At 43.9% G+C, this 14,549-nt stretch overlaps 1 protein-coding gene across 1 annotated transcript in view; it reads right to left on the bottom strand.

Moving 5' to 3' along the window:
* The window catches only part of adgrv1 (adhesion G protein-coupled receptor V1), a 202,966-nt gene that overhangs the window by 103,784 nt on the left and 84,633 nt on the right, over positions 1–14,549 (bottom strand). The window contains 12 exon segments of the mRNA XM_064937880.1: positions 127–268; positions 580–751; positions 1,520–1,663; positions 1,997–2,485; positions 2,696–2,845; positions 3,005–3,244; positions 6,381–6,600; positions 9,877–10,075; positions 12,597–12,745; positions 13,215–13,450; positions 13,745–13,930; positions 14,173–14,311. Coding sequence (XP_064793952.1) covers positions 127–268; positions 580–751; positions 1,520–1,663; positions 1,997–2,485; positions 2,696–2,845; positions 3,005–3,244; positions 6,381–6,600; positions 9,877–10,075; positions 12,597–12,745; positions 13,215–13,450; positions 13,745–13,930; positions 14,173–14,311 — 2,466 coding nt within the window.

Here is a 14,549-nt window from a genome sequence, read left to right as displayed (position 1 = left end):
TATCATTCTAACAGCACTATTACATACAGCATGCAATCTTCAGCCAGAAGGCTGTCTCATTCCAACTGTTGTGTCTACAGTATATAGGAGCGTTATAAGCCTGGCAGGTGAGGCTAGTTACTGTACCGGAGTCTAGCTACTCCAGGAGCAGGTGAGCTGGAGCCGGCTGCAGTGAGGTGGAGGGCGTAGGCCGCTGGCTCAGACATATCAGGGAGCGCCTGGAAGGACACAGCCTTGCTCCTCTCTCCATGGGCCAGGGTCACCGAGCCTGAGGAATACGACAAACACACTCAGACAACGCGCTCAGACAACACCCTACATCAACACTATGAGTTTGGTCATTTTGTAGGGCGTTTGTTGGTGGTGGTGTTTGGGGGAGGGGGGGAAGTGATGTAAATGAGACTGGAAGAGGTGGAATGTGTCTGGTGGGTTTACACTTATCAGCCTATTCAAATGTCCCTCCTGTGTTTAGAGAGAGGAAATGAACAGACAGGGAGAGACTTCCACATCTCAGATAGACATGTCACCAAACCTCTTCTCTAGCTCACAGCGGTGAGTTTCCCGTCTGAGGGCCTTTACCTGAGCTGGGGGTGATAACTCCAGGCTTGAACCCTACTGGAGCCTGTCCAGGGGGGTACCCTGCATGCCACTCCACCCTCACCCCCCCAAACAGCCCTGTCCGGGACACCAGCGCCTCACACGCACCCGTCTCCACACTGGAGACCTGCAATGCCAACGAGGCAAAGCCCACCTACACACACACACACACACACACAGAGGAGAAGGAATAGGGGATGATTTCATAACTGTTACATTAAAGCCCGGGACAGATCTAATAGACAACATGTTGAGATGAGACAAAGTAAAACTAGACCGTTTTTAGAAGTATGTGCTATAGAACAGCTGACTAAAGATGGGGCATTCAGACTGAAAAAAAACTAGATGAATGGTTGAGAACGTTTCCACTGTAACTCTCTACAATGACGTGATGAAACCATGAAACAAAGTTGGCGTTGGGATTGTCCACAGCCCTGTGTACCGCTGTAATGCTCGGATAGTACTGTCGGGTAGTAGAAGAGATAGTAGTGGTAGCTAGCTAGGTCAATAGACTAAGCCTACGTCGAGGTCATCACCAAGCTGGTCAACTGACTGAGAAGAAATGTATGCTACATGAGTCTGCCATAAGTCCTGACAGAAAGTGGTTGGGTGTTCAGAGGGAGGGGCTACCAACCCCAGACCAGTAATTCAGTTAGATACAGAGCATCCTCCTCATCTTGGGTCAACGTAATGTGAGACAGGAGGTATAAACATGGGTCGAACTAAGGCCCAACACATACAGTACATACTGTACACCTTTGCTTCCCCATTGGGACAATAAATAAAGTTAGCTCCTGGGAGAAGTTCCCCTGAGCTGAGATCCCCAAATCCTATCCTTAAACAGTGGGTCAAATGCAAAACTGTCCCAAGATCAGCGTCTAGGTGCAACTTCACCCTACTCAATAAAGTTATTGAGTCATACCTCAGCGCTGGCTGCTTCCTCTGGGACGGTCACTATGGCGACCTTGGCCTCCAGTAGGAGGCGGGGTGGGGAGCTGGGTAGAGGTCCCAGAAGGCTCACGTCTGTTAGCTCCACAGTGAAGTTCACACCCACTGAGAGAAACACCTACAAGACAGAGAGCGAGAGACAGAGAGACAGAGACAGTCTGGTAAGCATGACTACAGAGGCAGGGTCAGCGACAGGGCATTGTAGCCAAAAGGGTACTTTGATCTACTGAAGATCGGTTTGATCTTATTAGGTCATTTGTGAGGTTCATCATTACAAATTATGCAACAGGAAAACTATATAGATTCAAAGTTATCTACATGCATTGCCAGGAACTATACAAATTCAGTTCCGGGACGAATGCATGGTCCCCCATTGACGGTTATAAATCATAGAAATACATTGGGGACCCTGGTCTTGAGTATACTATCTCTGGCCTCAATGGTCCCTTACCAGACTATTAATTGGCACGTGAACAGAGGCTGAGACCTCCCCATCCTTGACCAGGGCTCTCCCCACAGCCGCCTCTCCCAGCAGCTCCTGTCCATCCAGCCCAGGCCCAGTACTGATCCGGTAGCCCACGCTGGCGTTACCGAAGGCTCCAGCCTGCCGTGTCACCTTCAGGGTCAGGAGTCTCCCCAGCCCAGCCCCCATCCCTGCCACCACCACTGCCTGCTGCTCCACCTCCAGCCCAAACAAGCCGTGCGGCTCGTCGTTGGCCCGAACTCTGAGTTGGGTGCTACTGCGGTTGATGTCCAGAGTGGCGCCGCCCTCTACGGTGCTCAACCTGAGCGTGTAGAGCTCCTCCAGCTCAGGCACGGCGTCGGGTAGCAGGGCGAGGACCACCTCTGCCCCCCTCTGACCCTCCAGGATGACTACAGAGCCGTTGAGGCCCGAGAAATCCCCCGATGTGTCAGAGTCACTCAGGATCTGCCAGTGCACCTGAAAGACACACACACACACACACATCTATAACGTACATGTGAATTGGCTGTACGTTATAGGACCTACAGCGTAATGACAGTGTGAGTCTATTATAAACTTCATGCATTATCATGTGTGTCAAAAGGGACACACTTAAAGCCTGAGCATTGCCTATAAAGCCTATTGCTGTCTGTAACTGTACGATGTCATCCCCCGAGGTGGTCTTACCGTGATGTTGCCCATGACGCCCTCTCTGCGTGTAATGAGGAGGGAGATGTTGAGTGGCCCCTCTCTGTCTGTGGGCTCACTGTACGCACGCTCTCTAAGGTCCTCCTCCGTGAACTGCACTATGCCATTAGGGTCACGAAACTTCTCAATCTGAGACACACACACACACACAAACACACAAACACAGAGACAAAGACACGCCATCACCATGACTAAGAGACTTAAATATCAATAGGATGCAACAATGGTTTAAATACAACTGGAGTGCATTTTAAAATTGAGATGTCACTCGTTGGGAGGGTGACATACCTTGAGCGTGACAGAGCCCGCTTGGGGGTCAATGTCCAGGTCTCCTGAGAGGAGCTCAAGCATGACTACAAAGGTCTCCGCCACCTCCACCTCCCCATGGGGGAGAATACTCAGATCGATGATGCGTAATCCCCCCTCCCCATCTCTGAAATGAAACGATCCGTTCACAGGTTCACCAATGTCTGTGTTTACGGGTGGTAAGACCTCTTTGGTGTTGGGACCCAGCATGCTCCATGTTATCTGAGGAAATGACATGAATTATTCAGATGGGCTGGTATGCATCCCATTCATGCTTATGAAGACATTTAGATGAAGACGAATACATTACTTACCAAATATTTTATCAACAAATCGATTCCTTGTCAAAAACACATTATCCATAATATTGACTTATTCCACATTTTGTGTTACAGTCTGAATTCAAAATGGATGAATTTTTTTTTTCTCATCCATTTACAAACAATACCCCAAAATGACAAAATGAAAACATGTTTTTAGAAATTATTGCACATTTATTGAACATGAAATATAGAAATAACTCATTAACATACAGTACCAGATAAACGTTTGGACACACCTACTCATTCCAGCGTGTTTATTAATGTTTCGATTGTGTACATCGTAGAATAATAGTGAAGATAACAAAACTATGAAATGACACATATGGAATCATGTAGTAACCAAAAAAGTGCCTCAAAAAACTAAATATATTTTACATTTGAGATGCTTCAAAGTAGCCACCCTTTGCAATGATGACAGATTTGCATACTCTTGGCATTCTCTCAACCAGCTTCATGAGGTAGTCACCTGGAATGCATTTCAATTAACAGGTGTGCCATGTTAAAAGTTCATTTGTGGAATTTCTTTCCTTCTAAATGCATTTGAGACAATCAGTTGTGTTGTGACAAGGTAGGGGTGGTATACAAAAGATAGCCCTATTTGGTAAAAGACCAAGTCCATATTATGGCAAGAACAGCTCAAATAAGCAAAGAGAAACGACCATCCATCATTACTTTAAGACATGAAGGTCAGTCAATCTGGAAAATGTCACAAACTTTGAAAGTTTCTTCTTCAGTCCCAAAAACCATCAAGCGCTGTGATGAAACTGCCTTGTATGAGGACCGCCACAGGAAAGGAAGTCCCAGAGTTACCTCTGCTGCAGAGGATGAGTTCATTAGCGTTACCAGCCACAGAAATTCCAGCCCAAATAAATGCTTCAGAGTTCAAGTAACAGACACATCTCAACATCAACTGTTCAGAGGAGACTGCGTGAATCAGGCCTTCATGGTCAAATGGCTGCAAAGAAACCACGACTAAAGGACACCAATTTGAAAAAGAGACTTGCTTGGGGCAAGAAACACAAACATTAGACCGGTGGAAATTAAATTAGATTTTTGGTTCTAACCGCTGTGTCTTTGTGAGACCCAGTGTAGGTGAACGGATGATGTCTGCATGTGTGGTTCCCACCATGAAGCATGGAGGAGGTGTGATGGTGCTTTGCTGGTGACACTGTCTGTGATTTATTTAGAATTCAAGACACACTTAACCAACATGGCTACCATAGCATTCTGCGTCAATGGCTACCATAGCATCCCATCTGGTTTGCACTTAGTGGGACTATCATTTGTTTTTCATGAGGACAATGACCTAATACACCTCCAGACTGTGTAAGGGCTATTTGACCAAGAAGCAGAGTGATGGAGTGCTGCATCAGATGACTTGGCCTCCACAATCATCCAACCTCAACCCAATTGAGATGGTTTGGGATGAGTTGGACTGCAGAGTGAAGGAAAAGCAGACAAAACATGCTCAGTCTATGTGGGAACTCATTCAAGGCTGTTGGAATCCCAGGTGAAGCTGATTGAGAGAATGCCAAGAGTGTGCAAAGCTGTCATCAAGGCAACGGGTGACTACTATACATGTGTTATTTCATAGTTGTCTTCACTATTATTCTACAATATAGAAAATAGTAAAAATAAAGAAAACCCTTGAATGAGTAGGTGTGTCTAAACTTTTGACTGGTACTGTAAATTTTCACACCCTTGAGTCCATACTTTGTAGAAGTACCTTTGGCAGCGATTACAGTTGTGAGTCTTTCTGCGTAAGTCTCAAGAGCTTTCCAATCCTGGATTCTGCAACATTTGCCAATTATTCTTTTCAAAATGCTTCAAGTTCTGTCTAATTGGTTGTTGATCATTACTACTCTACCATTTTCAGGTCTTGCCATACATTTGTAAATAGATTTAAGTTAAAACTGTAACACGGCCACTCAGGAACATTCACTGTCTTCCTGGGATGCAACTCCAGTGAAGATTATTGCCCTGCTGAAAGGAGAATTCATCTCCCAGTGTCTGGTGGAAAGCAGACTGGAACAGGTTTTCTTCTAGGTTTTTGCCTGTGCTTAGCTCCGTTCCGTTTCTTTTTTATCCCGAAAAACTCCACAGCCCTCAACGATTACAAGCATACCCATAACATGGTGCAGCCACCACTATGCTTGAAAAATGCATAGTGGTACTCAGTAATGTGTTGTATTGGATTTGCCCCAAACATAACACTTTGTATTTAGGACAAAAAGTGAAGTGCTTTGCCACATTTATTGCAGTATTACTTTAGTGCCTGGTTGCAAACAGGTTGCATTTAAAATATATATTTGCCTTCTGTACAGGCTTTCTTTTCACTCACACTAATAATTGTATGTGTGGGGTACAGAGATGAGGTAGTCATAAAACAATCCTGTTAAACACTATTATTGCACACAGGGTGCAACTCATGTGACTTGTTAAGCACATTTTTTTCTCCTTAACTTATTTACATTTGCCATAACAAAGGGGTTGAATACTTAACGACTCAAGATATTTCAACGTTTCATTTTTAATAATTTTCTTTTTATGTTAAGCAACATAGAATGAGTGCTGGACATCTCTCTGGCAGAAAAACGATGACGGTGAACATGCTCTTGTACTACGAGGTCAGAGAGACCAAAACATGGCGGTTATACACTAGTTTCCCAAACACAGATTCCGTCTCGTCCTGAACTAAAAATTACTTTCACTGGAGATTCTCATTTGAGCATCATTTTTAGTCTGTGTCCGGGAAACTGGGAGCATATTTTTGTGTCCGAAAGTTGCTAAGATGTCTATAGGACTAACAAGTACAGGCGGCTGAATTGAGGCAGACAGGCTCATAGTAATGGCTGGAATACTGGCTGTAATGTAATGAAATTGACACATTGAACACATGGCTTCCTTATATTCGATACCATTCCATTCACGCCATTCTAGCCATTAGTATGAGCCATCCTCCCCTCTCCAGCCTCCTGTGGAAACAAGAGGAGAGAGAAAGCAGACAGAAGAGTGGATGGTCCCAGTAGGCTTACTGTAGTGTTGCCCACTAGCCCGCCCACCCTCTCCAGGATCAGGCTGAGTCTCAGGGTGCTGTCGGGGTTCACCAGGGTGATCACGCTCTCGTTCAGGAAACGGACCACGCCGTTGGGTGAGTCGCTCTTGGCGATGGTAACACTGGCGACCAAATGAGTCCCCAGTATGGCTCCGCCCGTGGCGCTGGACAGCTGGATCTCAAACGTCTCGGCATACTCTCTGGAAGAAGAGTTCCAACATGCTCATTACTGGTCTCTCTGTGTTCACATACATTTCTTTACAGAAACTCTTAAGGCCGGTTCAGATACAACATCAGACACAAAAGGAGAGACGAGATGAGTCAAAACTAGAGAGTTTTGGAATTTTGTGTTGTAGAACAGCTGACTAAAGACAGGGCATTCAGATCAAAAAGGTGACACTGTAAAAATGCCTCAAGAAGCAAGTTTCCATCCACACTATTTATGCTAGTAAAGTCCTACCGTATAAAAAAAATAATCACAACAGCTGTGATGGAAACAGGAAGTGATGATTTGTTTGCTTGACATGGTGGGATCTTTTTGTGTCGGTAAAATGAATTCTGCGAGAAATGGCGGTGGAAACGTCTTTATAAGTATTATAAAATTCCCAAGTATTTATATAATAATTATCATGTCGAAGGACACCTGGAGTCATGCGATGACATGTTGCGTTCTCCTCCCACTTCAACTAGGGAAAGCATGAAGCTACAGATGAAATAAGTTATGGAGAACTTCACAGGGTGGTGAAAGTGCACGTTGATCTTGATGCTCCTTTCCAATAAATATCGATGGTCTTTTTCTGGTGACATGATGATCGATGCTTAACTACCGTTTGACAAATAAACATGCTCTCGCTCTTATCCATAATAAAAACGAAAAAGGACATTTTGTGAGCACTACGTCATCACGCACTGATTTTTATCCTCAACAAGTCTGTTTGGTGGAAACACTTCACTGTTGGCAAAATGCACATATTATCATAAAGCAGATTTTAGAATATTTGCACGAAAATATGTCTCCAATTCGATGGAAACATATTGACGTGATTAAACTTGGAAACAAAGTTGCCACTTTTTGTACTAAGGTATTGGATCCAACAAGTCTCATGAAACTGGTTGGAAGAATGCCAAGAGTGTGTAAAGGCAAAGGGTGGCTACTCTGAAGAATCTCAAATATTAAATATATTTTGATTTGTTTAACACTTTTTTGGTTACTACATGATTACATATGTGTTATTTCATAGTTTTGCTATCTTAATGATTATTCTACAATGTAGAAAACAGTAGAAATTAAGAAAGACACTCCAATTTGCATACCACCCCAACAGATCCACAGATTATGCAATCTCTATTGCAGTCCACACTGCCCTTTCCCACCTGGACAAAAGGAACACCTATGTGAGAATGCTATTCATTGACGACAGCTCAGCGTTCAAAGCTCATCACTAAGCTAAGGACTCTGAGACTAAACACCTCCCTCTGCAACTGGATCCTGGACGTCCTTACGGACCGCCCCCCAAGTGGTAGGGGTAGGTAACAACACATCTCAATTACCTCGACTAACCTGTGCCCACGCACATTGTACTTTGTACCGGTACCTTATGGACAGGTGAAGTCGGAAGTTTACATACACCTTAGCCAAATACATTTAAACTCAGTTGTTCACAATTCCTGACATTTAATCCTAGTAAAATTCCCTGTCTTAGGTCAGTTAGGATCACCACTTAATTTTAAGAATGTGAAATGTCATAATAATAGAGAATGATTTATTTAAGCTTTTATTTCTTTCATCACATTCCCAGTGGGTCAGACGTTTACATACACCCAATTAGTATGTGGTAGCATTGCCTTTAAATGGTTTCACTTGGGTCAAACTTTCAGGTAGCCTTCCACAAGCTTCCCACAATAGGTTGGGTGAATTTTGGCCAATTCCTCCTGACAGAGCTGGTGTAACTGAGTCAGGATTGTCGGCCTCCTTGCTCGCACACGCTTTCCAATTCTTCCCATACATTTTCTATAGGATTGAGGTCAGGGTTTTGTGATGGCCACTCCAATACCTTGTCTTTAAGCCATTTTGACTTCGGAAGTATGCTTGTGGTCATTGTCCATTTGGAAGACTCATTTGCGACCAAGCTTTAACTTCCTGATGTTGCTTCAATATATCCACATAATTTTCCGTCCTCATGATGCCATCTATTTTGTGAAGTGCACCAGTCCCACCTGCAGCAAACACCCCCACAACATGATGCTGCCACCCCCGTGCTTCACAGTTGGGATGGTGCTCTTCGGCTTGCAAACCTCCCCCTTTTCTTCCAAACATAACGATGGTCATTATGTCCAGACAGTTCAATTTTTGTTTCATCAGACCAAGGGACATTTCTCCAAAAAGTATGATCTTTGTCCCCATGTGCAGTTGCAAACCGTAGTCTGGCATTTTTATGGCGGTTTTGGAGCAGTGGCATCTTCCTTGCTGAGCACCATTTCAGGTTATGTCGATATAGGACTTGTTTTACTGTGGCTATAGATACTTTTGTACCTGTTTCCTCCAGCATCTTCACAAGGTCCTTTGCTGTTGTTCTGGGATTGATTTGCACTTTTCGCACCAAAGTACGTTACTCTCTAGGAGACAAAAGGGTTCTCCTTCCTGAGCGGTATGACGGCTGCATGGTCCCATGGCGTTTATACTTGCTTACTATTGTTTGTACAGATGAACGTGGTACCTTCAGGCATTTTGAAATTGCTCCCAAGGATGAACCAGACTTGTGGAGGTCTACAATTTATTTTCTGAGGTCTTGGCTGATTTCTTCTGATTTTCCCATGATGTCAAGCAAAGAAGCACTGAGTTTGAAGGTAGGCCTTGAAATACATCCACAGGTACACCTCCAATTGACTGAAATTATGTCAATTAGCCTATCAGAAGCTTCTAAAGCCATGACATAATTTTCTGGAATTTTTTCTGGAACTGTTTAAAGGCACAGTCAACTTAGTGTATGTAAACTTCTGACCCACTGGAATTGTGATACAATGAAATAAGTGAAATAATCTGTCTGTAAACAATTGTTGGAAAAATTACTTGTGTCATGCACAAAGTAGATGTCCTAACCGACTTGCCAAAACTATAGTTTGTTATTAAGAAATGTGTGGAGTGGTTGAAAAATGAGTTTTAATGACTCCAACCTAAGTGTATGTAAACTTCCAACTCCAACTGTATATAGCCTCGCTACTGTTATTTTACTGCTGCTCTTTAATTATTTGTTATTATTATTTTATTAAACGTAGACTTATTTTACTTAAAACTGCATTGTTGGTTATGGGCTTGTAAGTAAGCATTTCACAAGGTCTACCTGTTTGTTTTCGGCGCATGTGACAAATAACATTTGATTTGAATGAGTAGATATGTCCAAACTTTTGACTGGTAATGTAGGTGATTTGCAGTGTAGCAGGCCTGCGTGATCAGTCAGACAGACAGACTGACTCACCTGTCCTGGTCATCTATGATGGTCACGTTGATGTGACTGGTGTTGTGGCCGTGGAGGAAGGTGAGCGAGCCATTGGCCAGGCCGAAGTCCAGGCCTGGGCTGGCCGTCAGGCCCCTGGATATGTACTCTGCTGTGACCAGGCCGTAGGAACCCACCCTCCTCACCACCGGGATAGACACACTGCCCACATCCTCCTCCACTGGAAATAACAGAAAGGAGGGAAGAGAAATGGCACCAATGGGGCTCTGGTAAAAAGTAGTGCACTATATATGACAGTGTTTCTCAGTCCTGGTAACACACCTGATTCATATCAAAGGCTTAATGATGAGTTGAGTATTTGAATAAAGTGTGTAAGTGCTAGAGGTGGAAGAAATGCACATATGTTTAGGCAAATGACTGGTTAGCAGAGTAGAACACTTGAAAAAGAAAAAGAGACTGCTGAAGACAGCTTGGCTATCAAAACTTTCGTTATCAAATTATTGCATCTGAGCCCCTAGAGTGTGCGGCTCTACTTTTCTATTTCAAGGGTATGGCAGTCGTCATACCCTAGCTCAATACCAACAATACCAACAATTTAAAATAAGGTACTAAAATCATCTAATTGCTTTATGACATGTTTATAGAATGGTAAGACCCCTATTGTCTGAGACTAACGAAGCTACAGCCCCCATGGTGATAATGGCAGGAGTCAATTTAGATTGTTTATCTCCAAATCGCATTTTAGAGTTTTTAAACTGTGTAGAAATGCTGTAAAAATTTGCTGTCATTCATCGATATGTTTCTGCTATTACATGGTTTTCTAATTTTGCCTGTACCCATCATGAGGTCGCTACAACCTAGCCTATGAATGAACGTTTCCAATGTAGCTGCACAGGTCAAGACAATTTTGAATAATCTAGGTGACACACAGTGACATATTCAATACAGCCTTCAACACTCTTGCTTGCATCGAGCTGATGTAGGGTGTAATCATTCGTCCAAGAGTTGCAAATGAGAGTTTCTATTGGACAAATTCAGGTATGTTTATCCCCGTTTTGTTCCGTTTGCTTCAGTTTAAGAAACGTTTTTCAACAGAATCGGCGTAATGAATACACCCCTGATCACACACAAACACAGTTCACTTTCCTAAGCAACCATATGAAACAGCACGATCACTTTGCTCCTTGTATATAATTCCTTCTCTAACTATCTATGCGCTCTCCTCCTCTCACCTTTTCCCTTCACTTGTGGACTTCAGTGAACGACACATCAGTTGTCTGTAACCAGGCGAAAAAACAATTCCAAGCCAAACCTTCATATCATGACTGCTAACCGCTATGCACAGCCTACATCGTTGTCAACTCATAGTCAACATACTGTAGCTAGAACTAACGTGTTAGTAAACCTGCCACAATCATGCATTTCAGAGTTCAGTCAGAAAGCAGTTTAGCAGTTACACCGGCGGGCCCCAGTGGCAATAAATTAATAAAACCAAAAGCTTACCTTGACTTGGAAGAGTTCCCATGTTGGAGAGTCATAGCTAAACTAGCTAGCTGCATTCAGTTTTTTTTAAATACAACCAAATATCTCTATCTCTCTCTCTCTCTCTCTTGCTTCTCCTTAATTTTGGAAGAAAATAATTTGTTCAAAACTGTTCAACTATTGTCTTTCTCTCTTTGAGTCAACTCCTCACCACATTGTATGCACTGCAGTGCTAGCTAGCTGTAGCTTATGCTTTCAGTACTAGATTAATTCTCTGATCCTTTGATTGGGCGGACAACATGTCAGTTCATGCAGTTCATGTCCACAGGAAGTTGTCATAATTACTGTGTAAGTCTATGGAAGGGGGTGAGAACAAAGAACCTCCTTGGTCTGTATTGAAGTCAATGTACCCAGAGGAGGACAGAAGCTAGCTTTCCTCCAGCTACACCATGGTGCTACCCTACAAAGTGCTGTTGAGGCTACTGTAGACCTTCATTGCAAAACAGTGTGTTGCAATCAATTATTTGGTGACATGGAATATATTTAGTATAGTTTGATCTAAAAAGGATCACTTTTGAAATGTTTCAATATTTGTATTTTTATGAAATTCACTGAGAAGGATGGTCCAACCCTTCCTCCTCTGTGGAACCTCCACTGGTAAATATGAATAAAACAAAATAATTATGAGCCTATAGCCAAGAAGAAAGCATTGAGCTTTAGGGAGAAAGGCAGGATCCATGATTGGCTGAGATAATGGAGTGGAACAATAGGGAGACTACTTTCTGAAGGACAATCCATGTTGACTCATGTTTCTACATTTGAATTATTAAAGAGATGGGTGTGGCTAAGGCTTAAGAGGGTGTGAACGTCATTTTTTTCTCCTACCTTGTCTCCAAAGTGGAATAACAAGTGTCTCAAAGAAGCATAACTTTCCCATGTTTCCACCACCTGCAGTGTATTATATACCATTTTGAAGCTCTGAGTTTGACTTTTAATTATTTTTATTTTTTGATTAAAATACCATCTTGAACATTTGACATAAGCTCACCTTCCTGAATTCAGTCATTTAAATGTAATACTGCATGTACTGTAGTACTCCTTACATATTGCATTCATCCAATCACCACTCTCAGAATCCCTCTATTATGCATATCCATGGGATATTAACAGGAATAGATGAGATTTCTAAAAGTGATGCCTATTGTTCGTAATATAGATATGTTGAAGAGTGTCAACGTGTTAGGGGCTTAGAGACTGACCTGTGATGTTGACATAGTCAGGGAGGAACTCCAGAATACCCTCAGCGTTGTCACTCTTCTGGATGACGATCATGATGGACGAGATGTTGCCGATGGCTGGAGGCTGGTCTCGCTGCAGGCCGTGCTCCATCACGCTGAATTCCACAGGACTGACCACAGGAGTAGCGACAGAGGTCAGAGACAACACCACCCCACCTCACACCCAGTCCAAAAAAAAACAAGTGGGTTAACGCTGAATACAGTTCGCAGTGAATAAAGTAACACTCTCTAAACTTTCCATGCATTTTTCTCCAAAAGGTAGGTAGACAATGTTTACGTGCCTTTACCCTCCGTTACACCACTGCTCACACCACTGCCACCCCAGAGACCAACACCTTCCACTCTTACAGTGAAGTTCACAGCACTGATCACAAGAGGGTGACAGAGGTTCTTAAATCATTGACCAAGGTTGAGATTCTCCTCCCACTCACACCCCAAAACTGCATGCCAACAGCTCACGGTAGAAGTTGCCCTTAGGAACAGATCGAGGATCAGGATTCCCTCCCCAACACTTCTAATCTTAACTGGGGGGGGGGGGACAAAGAACTGACTATTGATTAGTGTCTAGGATTCACCTACCTGTCATTGAGGAGCTCTACTGTGACGATGTTGAGGTAGAACTCCTCAGGCCCCTCTGGGAGGTCGTCGTCATGGATACTCAATGTGACCCCACACGTGGTCTGGCCTGGGCTGAAAAGCAGGCGCCCCGAGGCTTCAGTGAAGTCCACTCCACTGACTGCTACACTGCTTGCTGTCTGGTAGGTCACCCACACACTCCCAAACGTGCCCATGGAACGCACCACTGTCACATTGACCTGACGGAGAAGAGAAGGGAGCGGAGGGTGGGGGGTAGGGGGAAAAGCAGGCGGCCATATCATCAACTGAATGGCAATTTGTCATGGCTGCATCATAAGCCGAATTACTTTCATGCCACTCCCTTAACCACCCTCCCTAATCCCTCCCTCCCTTAACCACCCTCCATCGGATAGGGCAGGTCAGACTTTTCTCAGGCTCTGATAGGGTAGCAATAATAATGTAGACGTCCTCTAATGCATTTCAACACTGTGGATGTTTTTGATCATGGCCCAGGACTCCCCTGGCTCTCCCACCTTGCCCTCCTCCTCAGAGGCCCTGACGAGGCCCTGGTGGAAGGAGAACAAGCCGTAGGGGAGGTCACTAGCTGCCATGGTGACTGTGGCCCGCTGGGCCGAGGGGCTGATCTCCGCCCCTGGCGTGACTGAGGTCAAGGTCAGCTGGTACACACGCCGCTCCTCCGCCATGTCATCATCCAGCGCCTGAAACAATAACATCAACAAACACCACTACCTTCAGCCTCTGTCCCCAACATCCACATCAGGATACCATTTGAAATGAATGGCCCACAGTAGCATTGGGAATTATTCATTTTGCATTCATTTTCACTTCATAATAGGATGAGGTATGATAAGATACTGCATGTTAAGACAAGATCATCGTGATGAATATCATTCCATAGTCAAAGACAGACAGCATCTGTGTTAAATGCGGTTGTCAATACCTTAAGGCGGATGGTGGCTGCAGACTGTCTGTCTCGCATGGTCACCACGCCAGACAGCTCCTCAAACTCAGAGGCCACAGCAGGAGTGATGTTCCAGTAGACCTGGATCTCTCCGAAGATGCCTGGGCCTCGTACCAGGCTACAACACACACATACACACGCACACATACACAGAATTTCATCATTGCAACATACATTTCATTGACCTCTTATCAGGCAAAATAGAGTACGCTTTTCTCAAAAGCACAACAGCAATATTCTGTACCATGGGAAAGAAATGTGCTTTACAAAGAGACTTCCCCCTTAGCAATAATATGTGTGTGTAACTGAGGCAGTCATTATTATCCATCGGGTGATTGGTTGAGCCTTATTGGGAC

The sequence above is a fragment of the Oncorhynchus masou genome, chromosome 25, assembly GCF_036934945.1.
Source record: "Oncorhynchus masou masou isolate Uvic2021 chromosome 25, UVic_Omas_1.1, whole genome shotgun sequence".
Classification (NCBI taxonomy): Eukaryota; Metazoa; Chordata; class Actinopteri; order Salmoniformes; family Salmonidae; genus Oncorhynchus; species Oncorhynchus masou.
This window is presented reverse-complemented; position numbering and strand designations above follow the sequence as displayed.